At 42.5% G+C, this 12,883-nt stretch overlaps 3 protein-coding genes across 3 annotated transcripts; 2 read left to right on the top strand and 1 right to left on the bottom strand.

The window, feature by feature from the left end:
- Positions 1 to 7,442: 7,442 nt before the first annotated feature.
- RpS3 (ribosomal protein S3) lies at positions 7,443 to 8,681 on the bottom strand. The gene is made up of 2 exons (XM_064696552.1): positions 8,536 to 8,681; positions 7,443 to 8,246 (listed from the first exon to the last, which is right to left on the bottom strand). The coding sequence occupies exons 1-2, from the start codon at positions 8,569 to 8,571 to the stop codon at positions 7,542 to 7,544; spliced, it is 741 nt and encodes a 246-aa protein (XP_064552622.1). The 5' UTR covers positions 8,572 to 8,681; the 3' UTR covers positions 7,443 to 7,541.
- Positions 8,682 to 8,991: 310 nt separating this feature from the next.
- Kaz (Katazuke) lies at positions 8,992 to 10,693 on the top strand. Its single transcript, XM_064696550.1, has one exon. The coding sequence runs from the start codon at positions 9,100 to 9,102 to the stop codon at positions 10,276 to 10,278; it is 1,179 nt and encodes a 392-aa protein (XP_064552620.1). The 5' UTR covers positions 8,992 to 9,099; the 3' UTR covers positions 10,279 to 10,693.
- A 150-nt stretch (positions 10,694 to 10,843) lies between these two features.
- On the top strand, positions 10,844 to 12,694 carry RabX4. Its single transcript, XM_064696553.1, has 4 exons — positions 10,844 to 11,172; positions 11,261 to 11,553; positions 11,894 to 12,007; positions 12,060 to 12,694. The coding sequence occupies exons 1-4, from the start codon at positions 11,049 to 11,051 to the stop codon at positions 12,168 to 12,170; spliced, it is 642 nt and encodes a 213-aa protein (XP_064552623.1). The 5' UTR covers positions 10,844 to 11,048; the 3' UTR covers positions 12,171 to 12,694.
- The last annotated feature ends 189 nt before the right edge of the window (positions 12,695 to 12,883 follow it).

Here is a 12,883-nt window from a genome sequence, read left to right as displayed (position 1 = left end):
CAGCCATGTTGCTGCTGTTGCTGCTGTTGCTGCTGCTGCTGGAATTGGTGGGTGATGTTGATGTTGCCTAGCCCAATTATAAGGCACCTGCAATTGACAATGCGGCCAAGTGGACCGCATGATTTATGCGGCGCACCATTTAAAGTCCATGGCGGTTCCATAAACAAATTGTCGCCATGCGCTCTAAATGGACCTCTGCCTGCCACAGCCATGAAATTGAGCTGTAATTGAATTGCGCTCAGGATACAAAATTTTTCAGCACATATACAATTCGATACGTTACGAATTTTTTGGCCATCTTGCAATTTATTGCAGTGCATTTCAATTTCACAATTAAAACACGGCCCGTAGCCAAGCTCGAGCCACAGCCACATCATTAGTTTTGGGCCAAACAAATATGGTCATTGTCTCAGTGTATGTTTGTGCGTGTGTGTGTGTTTGTGTTTGTATGTGTCATGGATATTGCCACATATTGCATGCGACTTTGTTACGATTTCAAACATTTAACATTTGTTTTAGTCAAACAGCAGCAGGCTGCATGTTTGCCCAGCCCGGGGGCTGCTGCCTTGCTTGGCTGTTGATAATTTGTAAGCAGCAACTTTGCTGCTGTCGCTGCCAGTGTTGACTGCTTGTTGCTGTCCAAATTGCCAATGCGGCCAATATGTATCTTAATCAATGTGGCAGCAACACACATATAATCCAGTCGCAGGCGATAATTAGCAAGCTGTCTCCCACAGGCAGATTCCGCAGCTCAAAACGATTCTAAGTAGAAGCTTTGATATACAGAACTAAAATAGAGGATGTTTATTTGTAATATCTCTTGTTTTCAGTCTCTAGTATAGTATTATAACGCAAATGGATCTTTCGACATGCTGGCCGCAAAGGATGAAGAGTTGTCTGACAGTTGAATGAAAAGAGAATTGGTCAGGCGGATCACTCGATTCTTTATTGGAAATCGTTGGTCTTTCCAAAATGTATTGAGAGAATTTTGAATCAACAAAGAGTTTCCAGCAAGAATTTTCCTAGTATAACCAACAAGTAAATTAAGAAATTATGAAATATGGAAATGTTTCCGAGTTTTGTTATTATAGAGATAAAAGATCTGTCATTACATAATCAATCTAAAAACACAAGTTCAATTATATTTAAAAATATTACTTATTTTTCAATACAGGTATTATATGATTAACTAAAAAAAAAATGTTGAAAATATTTCTGTCATGCTGTGATATTATTTCAAGTGTATGAACGAAATTGGCCGCTTCATCTGGTATAATCAAAGAGTCAGGTTAGCTGGCTTTGCCCAAATTGGAATCATTTCTGACTGCACACCAAGTGATCAGTGATCAGGCTGCCACCCGGCAATGGCAGCAGACCCCAGCAAAGCAAATATCATTGTCAAATGCGCTTTTAATTGATGTAGACAGCGCCCGTACATATTGGACAGCCAGCTGGACACTCGAGCTGGGGCTCGACCACAACTGACAAGCGCACATTAGCAATAAAATATCTAATTGGCGTCTCTTAAGCAACAACAACAACAACAACAACAATAGCAGATTCGAAGTCAAGAAATGAAAATTTCATTATATGACTTGTGTTTGGCCAGGAGTCGAAACGTAATCGAGACTTTTGTTTGGAGATTTGCTCTGGCAATTGTCTGTTGTGTCTCTTGTGTGTGAGTGTGTGTGTGTGTGCGCGTGTGTGTGGCTTGCTACAGTTTAAAGGCTGTGATTTATGCCAGCAACTAAAATTTATTTCATTTTTAATGAGTAATTTACACAAAATTGCATTAATTTGCGCGCCCAAAGCGAAACACATGCCACAGCGACAAGCAACACGCCATGGCGACAAGTCATGGCAAATTTCTGACATTTCCTTGATTTATATTTCAAATTGAATTGAATTCTCAAAAAATGCTTCACGGCTCACCGGGCCTATAATCTAGGCGTTATGCCCATGCAATTGACAATTAATGCAATTAATTATGATTTTCGTATATACAGATATATATGTATATATATATATACATATAAATAGTATGTATACAATATATATTTTAATTATATGTTTGCTGTTAATTTGAATTTAATTCACAATTGCGAATTGCCGAAATGCCTTTGGCCAAGACACAAAGAAAATTGTTGGCAACAGCATGAAGTGTTGCCAATTAAGCGCCACATGCAATGTGCGTGGCCGTGTGCGTGCATTGCGTGGCAATGTTGCAACGATTACCATATGCGCAGCATATGCCGGCCAAAATGGTCGTTGACAAACGCAGATCAAACGACGCCCCGGACTTGGATTGAGATGATTTAGTGTCACAGCGGCCGGTTGACCATAAATGCAACGTTTAAATTAATATGTACGAACGTCACCTAATGAAGCTGCTGCCCGCAGCCAAAGCGGACAACGTGACCAACACGGTGCGACGGTATTTTTGGAATTTTTACAACACCCCAGTCCGCTGAGAGAGGCGACAGCCGGGTCGTTCCACCGGTCCGCTTGCCATTTTCCACTAGTAATACAAATAAATAAAAATAAAGACGAAATAGCTACGAGGCGAAGACGAAACAAAATGTTGGAAAATAGTGCGAATGCGAGTAGTTTTAAATTATGGTAAAACACCTAGGCCATGATTTATAGTTGTTGTAAATAAAGAAATTAAAATGCTTTTATGGTCAACGGGCAAGCGGACAGCCATGCAGGCTGCGGCTTCTGTTTGGCCGGGGCCGCCTCAAATGAGAAGCCAAAATTAATTGCCAAAATGTTGATAAGATTATTTTGTGCATGCACCGGCTGGCAACACCCCCGCACCATTGTGGGCCTTTGCTGCAGGCAAAGTGTCCTTAATTAAAAATTTGTTGCATGCTGGCAGCATTTGGTTGCGGCACAATGTTGCCAATATTAATGTGGCTCTGTAATTGGTTTCCCAAGACCAAGTCACGTTAAGTCTATTACAAGAAATGCATTTTGGCAGTATGCACCCGTATGAGCGGGTGACGCGACTGTTGCATAACTCCATTTGTTGTTGTTGCTGTTGTTGTTGTTGTTGTTGTTGTTGCCGCAACGATTTGACAAGCAGGTTTAAGCAGTGCACCCAGCCAAGCAGTTAAAGCTCGGCTCGCTGATTGGAAGAAAATACGCCATTTTTATTTGAACTGTACCGTAATAAATTAACACTAAAAGCTCATCGTAAATGACTGGCCCGATGTCCAGGGGGCATGCGACAAATTTATGCACTCACACACACACACACGTATGCATCTGTAATTGGTTTCTGCATCTGCAACATTTAAACCAACCTAACGACGCAGCGTCGCATCGTTGCGCACTTGTTTGCCGTTTGGCTAAGTCCGAATTTGGATGGTTTCTGCCACTAAAAGCTTAGAACAAGCTCGTTAAACGTTTTCAGATTGCATTGCGCTATAAATTCTGACAAAAATGTAGCTAATGATGTGTTATGAAAGGCACTCATAAATCGTTTGATTCAATTGCAACATTTTGCCAAGGGGACCAGCGAATTCGCAAAGAATTTATTGGCCACATTCTATAGTATTTGTTGGCAGCTCTAGATAAAAGTTAAGATTACACATTAAAATACTTAAATAAGAGTGGAGGATATTCCCAAAGCCCGGCGCCAAGCTGCCCTCTACACATACATACACAAAATCCCACATGCATCCCGCTTGGACTGCTTATAGCCTTATTGCCACTCAATGGGAAATGCTTTGATGATTTACTTCGGTGTTTATTGTTAGACCTTAATAAAGATTTTAGAGCAAAAACGTTTTCGTCTGCAATTTGTGCAATTTTTTTGGGGGTAAACTGAGGAGGCATCAAGAAAGTAAAATATTCTGCATCTGTGTATCCTATACAAGGGTCTTCATACCAATTTATGTATATCTAACTCTTATAAGCTCAAGGATATGCTCTAAAAACAGGCTTTCGATATCGTCTTACATCGATTTCATGGAAACGGGGAAAGCTAACGATTATATTTATTGGGCACTTGGAGGACATATAATCGCCATTTCGAGTCTCTAGCTGTTGTAGGTTCTGAGTTACACACGTTCATGTACTTGGACGGACGAACAGGCGCACAGATAAACAGACGGACATGGCTTGATACACTTTGTGGAGACAGAAATGCTTTCTTCTGCCAATAACATACATTTGCACAAAACCATTTAGTACACAACGAATAAAAGTAGGATAATGTAGACTGCCATAAAGCATACATAACAAATAAGCCCGCAATCTAGTCAGTGAGGACGTATTCAAACTTGCCCCACAAATGCTAGCTGTCGATATGATTTTTGCTTTTGTGGGTGGCAGCCGGTCGCAACGTTCGTGCCCCGAGCAATTGCAGGAAGTCTGTGCTGTAGGGGATGACCCCGAGGCGGTGGCTGTTTTATCCTAGCCTCAGCACGCTACGATCACACGCGAAAATATATCACATGGAGCTGGACAGCGCCTCACAAGAGCACAGGCCTGTCGGGCGAGCGATTCGTGTGGGTTCATGAAATAGGCGCGCGTGCCTGGCCAGAAGCTAACAATTATATTGGTCGACCTCGATGATCTGCTGCAGTTACAACGTGAGCCATCGCATACTGAACCAAAACTTGGAGGGCCCCACTCTATTGGACTGGCGCCAGAGCACACGTCTGCGTTACTTTCAAAACGAAAGGATATATGCTTTCCATTGGCCAGTGGTGGTGGCATGGGATTAAGCAGTCAAGGGGAACCCATCGGATGATTTTATTTATAGAGTGTGACACATACGCTGGCGAGCGCGGATTGCACCTGCTGAAGCCACTTATTTTATTGATCGGCTGCTGCAGTTCAGCGATAACTTGGCGCAGCTCTTAAAACTGGTTGATCTTTCCCACGGTGAGTCCGGATGGCTATCACAGCAGCTTAAGATCGCATGCAGCTTTAAATTAAGCGCAGTTTAGTAAGTTAGTATGCTTAGCTTATCGAAACGCTGCAACAGCTCGGGTGTTGGAAATAATACCCATCTCAACGAGTAGAACCCTGAATCTGCAGCTTTCCAGTTGAGGGCTAGCTCAGGTTAACCCTCAGTTGCACACGTCACGAGATCTCGGAAATTTGCTCAGTTAGCCAACTAAGGCGCTGGAAGCCGCCGAAGCGCCGCAAATAATCATGACTTAGCCCAGCATCCAGCAAGCAACTGCTCCAACATCATCAGTGGCAGCAGCAGCAGCAGCATCTGATGATGATAAATGTGTCGTCTGGTCCCTGGCAGTTCACATGAAAAACACATTACGCGCCAGCGTTTCTTAATGTACAATAATGATGGAAAAATCATGACACAAGCCTCACAATAATGTTGATAAATCAAAGCAAATATATAAGCACAGACGGGCCGCAGAGCTCAATAGAAATATGCGCTTACAGTTACAACCAATTGTTGTTGTTGTTGTTATACCCTAAATGAGAGCCAGAGCATCTAGACACATGAGCTGGCCCATAGAGCAGAAGCATTCCACCTAGGGATTGAGGTCTTAAAAAGGCGCTTTTGTGACTCTCATGTGGGAAATAATTCCAGTAGGGCATACATTGTTCGGTTCGTTATTATTATTATTATTTTTTTGGTGTTGACATGGCCAGAACCGAAGCAGATACTAAAGTTATGAACCTGCGCCGCTCTGCTATAACAGGCATATGCATGTGGCACGTAGCAAAACAACAACAACAACAAAATGGCTAGCAACACGTTGCCAGCCACCGCCGCAGACTTGTTGACGGCAGCTTTTGTCTTGGCTGCCTTATTATACCCTGTGCGCTGTGCAAATCGGCAAGGGGTATATGCATTGTGATATACATACAAATTGGGGAACTTATAAATAGACTAGATAACCGAATCCTTGAACCCATAACCCATATTTACAAATGTACTGCACTCGGCAAGTTTTTCAGACAATTGAACAACAAAAATCGGAGTTCAAATTCCAGCCACAGACCATAATTAGCCATAATTAGCCACTTTTTCCTTTTTCCCTTCTACTCGGCGAGTGTGCAACGTTCGTTCATTTTATTTGCTTAGCTTTTCATAAAAATATAAATTTGCTTGATTTTAGATGCAAAATTGATCTTTTAATCCAACTCTTTCATTTTAAAATAGAATGCTTTGAACTTTGGTAAGGATTCGTTAATTTTCGCATCTTCGCATCTTACACACTGTGAAAACGATAACTCAAGAGATCCACACAATAATACTGTAATAGACACAGGGTATTTGCGTGTCTATCAATAAACCGGCACCATTTAATGCTTGCCTTATCGATGCTTTGTTGTTGTTGTTGTTGTTAACTCTTGCTGTTTAAGCCATTAAAATATATAGTTAGTGTTATTGCTGTCAGTATGAGGCTGGCAGTGGATCGCAGAGAGGGGTAAAAACAACAGCACATGTCAGAGCGTTTGGCTTGTTAATAATGTTGCTGCTGGCTACAAAAGTTGCTGATGCTCGTCGCTGATGATATTGATGTAACCATAATCACGATCTAATTTATTTACAAATTTTTGTGTTGAAATCATACGTTCGAAGTCGTGTTTAAAAGGTTCTTTATGATTTATGCGCGCGTTGAAATGCCAAAATGTGTGCAAAAACTTCTCACAGCCCCAAACGATAAGCTGTGGGCTCTATTGATTGGCATTGTCCAGAATGCAGCCGGGTCAGCTGATCCCAGGCACTGTCTCCGCTGTGCGCCGCCATGTCCGGGAACCGCTTTGAAGCGTTAATTTAGATTTATGGCACAAATCGCAACTAGCTTGATGCGTGATGCAGCCGCCAGGCCATGAGCAGGCAACCACCCAGCAAACGCAACTGGGCAACTTGGCAACTGTTGCATGTGGCCCATTTGTCATGCAGCAGCGATCGTGTGCTGGGACTTAAGGTGTGCGGTGCCAGGTGAGATGCGGCACAACGTTAAGGCAAAGGCTCTGCATTAATCTCGCACTCTTACTGGCTATATAGTCTGCAAAAATGTTGATAAATTAGTTGATTGTTGATTCCATGCAGCAATTGATGCAGTTGTTGCGATACTTGCACTCATACCATGTCACTGTGCCAAGGAGTACCCAAATAAACATATCAACATGATAAATATGCGGCCCATAAGCAACTGCAGTTATCCGAGTGTCCGGGCTACACGCAAAGCGAAGGACAAGCGCATAAATCAGTTGCCTTTTTTAATCGCTGATTTCCGCTTCGCTGGAAATGAAAACAGAGACATGCGGCAATGGTCAGAAAACTGGTTTGCCAGTTGAGAACGGGGAGGATCCCAAGGCATATTGGAGATCTCATCAGAACTGATGTGACGGCCCTCGTACACTCGACAAAACTGCGGCTGCGGTTGGTGTTTACATTTTAAATGTTTACTAAAAATTACTTTGTTTATTAAATCCACACATTTGAATTAGCTTTGTTTTTGTGTTTTTGTTGTATTTATCGCAAACTCTGCACACTTGTTGCTCTTGTTGTTGTTGTTGCTCTTGTTAAACAGTAAAACTTAATTTTACATAACCTTAGGCTCGGAGAGATCATCCAGAGGCTTGGTCTGTGGCGGAATCTTGTACTCCGTCTCTGGCGTCTCATAGATCTTCTCTTCCTTGGGCTCAACGACAGACACATTGTCTGGCAGTGGCTTCTTGGGTCCAATCTTGTTCTTGGGATCGTACGGCAACATGATCTTAACCTTGATGCCCAGCACGCCCTGGCGCAGCAGAACGTGACGTGTGGCGCTCTCGACGTAATCGTTGCATGGATCACCAGAGTGAATCATGAGTCCATCGACGAACTTCATCGACTTGGCACGCTGACCACGCAGCTTGCCAGACACAACGACTTCACAGCCCTTGGCGCCGGACTCCATGATGAAGCGCAGCACACCATAGCAGGCGCGACGCACGGCCAATCCACCGGTCAGCTTGTAACGCAGCGATTCAGCCTGGGCGATGGCGCAGAGACCGCGAGTGGCGACCTTCTCGGCGTACAGCTCAATGCGGCCTGTCTCGAAGTTGAAACGCTTCTGCACCATGGCGGTGAGCTCACGAATGCGACGGCCCTTCTCGCCCAGCACTTGTTGGGTCTTGGTGGCCATGATTATGATTTCAGTGCGGGATGGAGTCACACGCACCTCAACACCGGAGTAACCATCCTCGGCGAGCTCGCGAGTAAGGAACTCGTTCAACTCCGCCTTGAAGATACCGTCGGAGACGAACTGCAAAATCAGAGAATAACAACTGTTAGCCAGGCATAACCCAAATCTTAAGAAATCACTTGCTTCACGACTCGCATTGTCTATGTCATTGCTGTTGTTGTTTAAACTGAGAGCATGACACGGGTGCTCCACGCCTGCCGCGGACGCCCGCGATTTGAGGTTATCTTTGGTTTGGCACTGTTTTTTACGGCACCCCACCGGATTGCTCACACAACTTTATGCGCAAAACATGTGCGCAGATGCAGTACACTTTTCTATTTGCTTTCCAATGAAATTTTCGTTTAATTACCTTACGTTTCTTCGAAATGTTTAGGTTCATGTTCATTTCATACGACTCGCACGGAACGTGGTCAAAAAGAAAGAAAGACAGCGACCTGCTTTACCGATAACATGGCCGTCGCATACACTGCTTTGCCGACTGTAGGGTTGCAACGAAAAACATACCGATAGCTATCTTACAAACTTATCGACTTACTTACTAACTTAAGTAGCAGCATCGTGTCGCAGAAGATCCCCGACGTGCGTATGCGACATCATCGACCACCTCTTTCTTAAGCTGTTTCCTAAATAACGTGCATATCTGTATGTATAGCATTGGAAGGCTAAACATCGATTTGATTTAATCAACCCTTAACGATATTCGCACGAAAGTGGTACTAAATTTGGGCAAAGTACTAATATTCAATTTATCGCCTGCCGCCACAAATTATTGACTCATTATCGATATAAGCATTTATTGACTATCAATAGCTGCATCGATAATTTGACAGCTGTAGAACAAAGCAGCAACAAATTGCGTATCTTAATTAAAAACGAAAATAAATAACGGATTTAGCAGGGCTAAATCAGCAAGATGTCCGAAATAAAGGCGTTGGAGCACGCCACACTAAAAGTGCCATACGAAATACTTAACAAACGCTTCAGATCTGCTCAAAAGATTATCGACCGTGAAGTTGACCAAGTGATGAATGTTTCGCGTCAAGTGGAAAAGGCCTTGGACGCCCAGCAGCCGCCTATATTATCAGATGTGGCCAAGCTAATGGGCAATGTAGCACAAAAGCTTCAGGTGCTCAAGCGCAAAGCCGACGAGAGTATCAACGACGAGCTAAGCGTCACACAGATATGCAAACGCAAGCTAGAACATCTCAAGGGCATTATGCCTCGCAACACTGACGAGGTGTGTCAGGGTTCGGTCGATCAATGGAAGCGTATTCGTCTAGATCGCTTAGTAATTGAGCATCTGTTGCGCATGGGCTATTACGAGACGGCCGAGGAGCTGGCAGCACGCTCTGATGTGCGTAATTTGACCAATTTGGACATATTTCAAACTTCTCGTGAAGTGGAGGACGATCTGGCCAATCACAGCACTACTAAATGCGTGCTCTGGTGCATTGACAACAAGTCCAAGCTGCGGAAAATCAATTCAACCATTGAGTTTAGCCTGCGTGTGCAGGAATTCATTGAGCTGGTGCGTCAGAATCAGCGCTTCGAAGCTGTCAAGCATTCGCGACGCTACTTTCCAGCTTATGAGAAGACCCAATTGAATGAGATTTGTCACGTGATGGCCCTGTTGGCCTATCCAGCCGACACCGAAATGGAGCACTGCAAGAAGTACATGGATCCCAAGCGCTGGGAGCAGCTAGTGTTAGACTTTCGTCACGAAAACTATCGCTTGTTCCAGCTTTCAAGTACATCAGTCTTTTCGGCAGCCGTTCAGGCTGGTCTATCAGCGTTGAAGACGCCACAATGCTACTCTCAGACCTGCCGCAATCTCAATTGTCCCGTCTGCCAGGAGGATCTCAATCGGATTGCGCTCAAGTTGCCATACTCACACTGCGTGCAGAGTCGCCTCATCTGTCGCGTCACCGGTCTGCCGCTGAATGAGCACAATCAGCCAATGATGTTGCCAAATGGACAAATCTATGGACGGCTAGCTTTGGCGAAGATAACCAAAGAGGATGGCACCATGACATGCCCGGTAACCAATGTTAAGTTTACAAAGCCCAAAATCGACAAGGTATTTATCATGTAAACCGAATAGTCTGAACGGCCAGACTTTGTTAAAATTAACCCTCTATACTATCATTATCATTAAGCCAGAAACGACTATATATATATATATTTTGTATAACTATATTTCTATTATGTATGTATTTTTAAGTGGCGCCTCAGTTTTCCAACAACTGCGCATTTGAATTTCGATTACGATTAGTTTGTTCTCGTCCAGATTTGATTGTCGACGCTGCGCCGTCGCAATTCTATTGATTTTTTCGACTGCGCAGTCAGTAACAGCAGCAGCAGCAGCAGCAGAAGCAGAAGCAGCAGTATGTCGATGTTGATTCATGCTGTGTGCAACGCGGACGACGTTATTTAATTCCTTCCTAAGTGAAAACTATGCAAATATATCAGAATAAATAAAGAGAAAAAAAATCATATAAATAAGCAAAGCTTGAAGCGTTTCCAATTGTTGTTTGGGTCTCCAATTTCATTTGCACTCGGACTCTGTATTGTTGTTGTTGCTCTTACGCAGCTCAGCTGCTAAAATGCATAGGATACTGTGAAAATTTACAAATCGCTAACGCGACCCACAATAATTAACGCAGCATCAGGTCTAGCTAAACAGCTGCGTCTTCTCCTATAGTAATAACAACAACAAACAGATACATAAACACCATATACGTTCAACCCCTACGGCCAAAACCTCACACCACCACCACCACCTCTACTGACACCACCAAAAAAAACAAAAGCAACAACACAGGCCCATCTGTAACACTAAACCCGCTCAGAGCAATACGCAATATGGCTTTGGATTTTGTGGCCACCTACAAAGTGCTGGTGCTGGGTGACTCCAACGTTGGCAAGACGTGCATTGTACATAGATATTGTGATGAGAAATACTACGACACATACATCTCCACCATTGGTAAGTGTTGCGACAACTGACATACATATACATATATGTATATTCTTTTGTCTGGCTTGAATAACAACATCATCCTTCACCCACCCAGGCATTGACTTTAAACAGAAACTCATTAATCTCGATGGTGTGCCCATAAAGCTGCAAATCTGGGACACGGCTGGACAGGAACGTTTTCGCACACTAACCACAGCCTATTACCGCGGTGCCATGGGCATTTTACTTATGTACGATGTGACCAATCTGGAAAGCTATAACAATTTGTCCTATTGGTTGCGCAACATACAGGAGAATGCCTCACCCGACGTTGTCAAAGTGCTGGCTGGCAACAAATGCGAATGCTCAACGACACAGCGTATGGTGGACAAGGAGAGAGGTGAAAAGGTGGGTGACAAATATACTTAGGATATGTATATATAAGCAGATGAAAGTGGTCCTAAAAATCTACTCAATCAATACAGCTATACATACATAGATAAACCCTTATTAATTACACTATGCTACAGCATATGAACACATAGGATGAAACCGATATTTATTTATAGATTTGGGGCACCGCATAGTTGAATTTATTTTTTTCCTTTATATGTAAAGAACATAGAGTAGCATGATTTTTTGTAAAATTATATGATATACATTGGTTCAAGGTTAATAAAAATAATCTTATACGTAAGGAGCATAAGACTAATGCGAAATTTTATTGAATTAAACTTATTACTTTCAGATTGCCGAAAACTTTGATATGCCGTTTTTTGAGGTGTCATGCAAATCGAACATTAACATTGAGGACGCATTTTTATCGCTAGCTCGTAAAATACGCGAACAGCGCGAGCGACGAGTAAGTTTAAAGCACAACTTATAATTCCATAACTAATCATAATCATTTGCAGGGCGATAACTTTGACAATGATGAGAAACAGGACAAGAAATCACCCGGGTCGAATGGCTTAGGAACCTTCAGTTTGGGTAGTCTATCCGGTGATAATCGTTGCACCTGCTAAATTACCGTCAACAATAGTAGACCATTGAGCCGCTGTGTAACCTGAATAAGTTGTCCAAAGTTTTGCAAAGCATTGTACAGCTAGCAGCAACAATTCATGTAGCCAAGTTTGTGCATGTTATTACCAATAACGATAAAATTATCAAAAATGAATAATAATTAAATACAAAGAAAACATTTTAAATGCATAAAACATTCAAGTCAAGCCTATGTAAAACGTACAGATTGTGCATTTTTTAAGATAGTCCAAGAATAGCATAATAATTTTAGCATATTCGTGCAAATACATCAATAATAGTCGCGTCATAATTTCTACATTAACTAACTCGTGTACTCGTTAAGATAAATAAGTCTATATATATATTAAATATATTGTATAAAAATCGTAAACATAGCTATAATGTTCGACGCAAATAACAAAATCTGAATGTAAGCCGCCTGTAACGTATGTTACAATTACAAACTTTTAAAGTAAAGCAAACTTAATAAAGTCTATTTGGACTGGTTTTGCTTGGATCTGATCAATTATACATTCATAATACAAAAACTCAATTGCTCAATTTTCATTTCAAAATTGTCCATGATTAATGTGATACCAATCAAGCTGTCAATTAGCGCGGCGGCAAGAGCTCTTTTAGCCTGCGGCTCCGTGGCGCCTAGCAACCAAATTGTCCACAACGATGAGCGATGTCATATCTTATGAGGAGCAGAATA

Source organism: Drosophila montana, unplaced genomic scaffold (genome assembly GCF_035044405.1).
Source record: "Drosophila montana isolate Dmon_TW-CO22-7 unplaced genomic scaffold, ASM3504440v1 contig_3848_1, whole genome shotgun sequence".
Taxonomy (NCBI): Eukaryota; Metazoa; Arthropoda; class Insecta; order Diptera; family Drosophilidae; genus Drosophila; species Drosophila montana.
Note: the sequence above shows the minus strand (reverse complement) of the source record. Positions and strands in the feature narration are given on the sequence as shown.

Bases quoted from the DNA above. Each gene is read 5' to 3' on its own strand.
- Kaz (XM_064696550.1), top strand. From the start codon at position 9,100: ATGTCCGAAATAAAGGCGTTGGAGCACGCCACACTAAAAGTGCCATAC.
- RabX4 (XM_064696553.1), top strand. From the start codon at position 11,049: ATGGCTTTGGATTTTGTGGCCACCTACAAAGTGCTGGTGCTGGGTGAC. The intron at 11,554-11,893 runs GTGGGTGACAAA...TATTACTTTCAG, and splicing joins ACAAGGAGAGAGGTGAAAAG to ATTGCCGAAAACTTTGATAT. The intron at 12,008-12,059 runs GTAAGTTTAAAG...AATCATTTGCAG, and splicing joins GCGAACAGCGCGAGCGACGA to GGCGATAACTTTGACAATGA.
- RpS3 (XM_064696552.1), bottom strand. From the start codon at position 8,571: ATGAACATGAACCTAAACATTTCGAAGAAACGTAAG. The intron at 8,247-8,535 runs GTAATTAAACGA...CTGATTTTGCAG, and splicing joins ACATTTCGAAGAAACGTAAG to TTCGTCTCCGACGGTATCTT.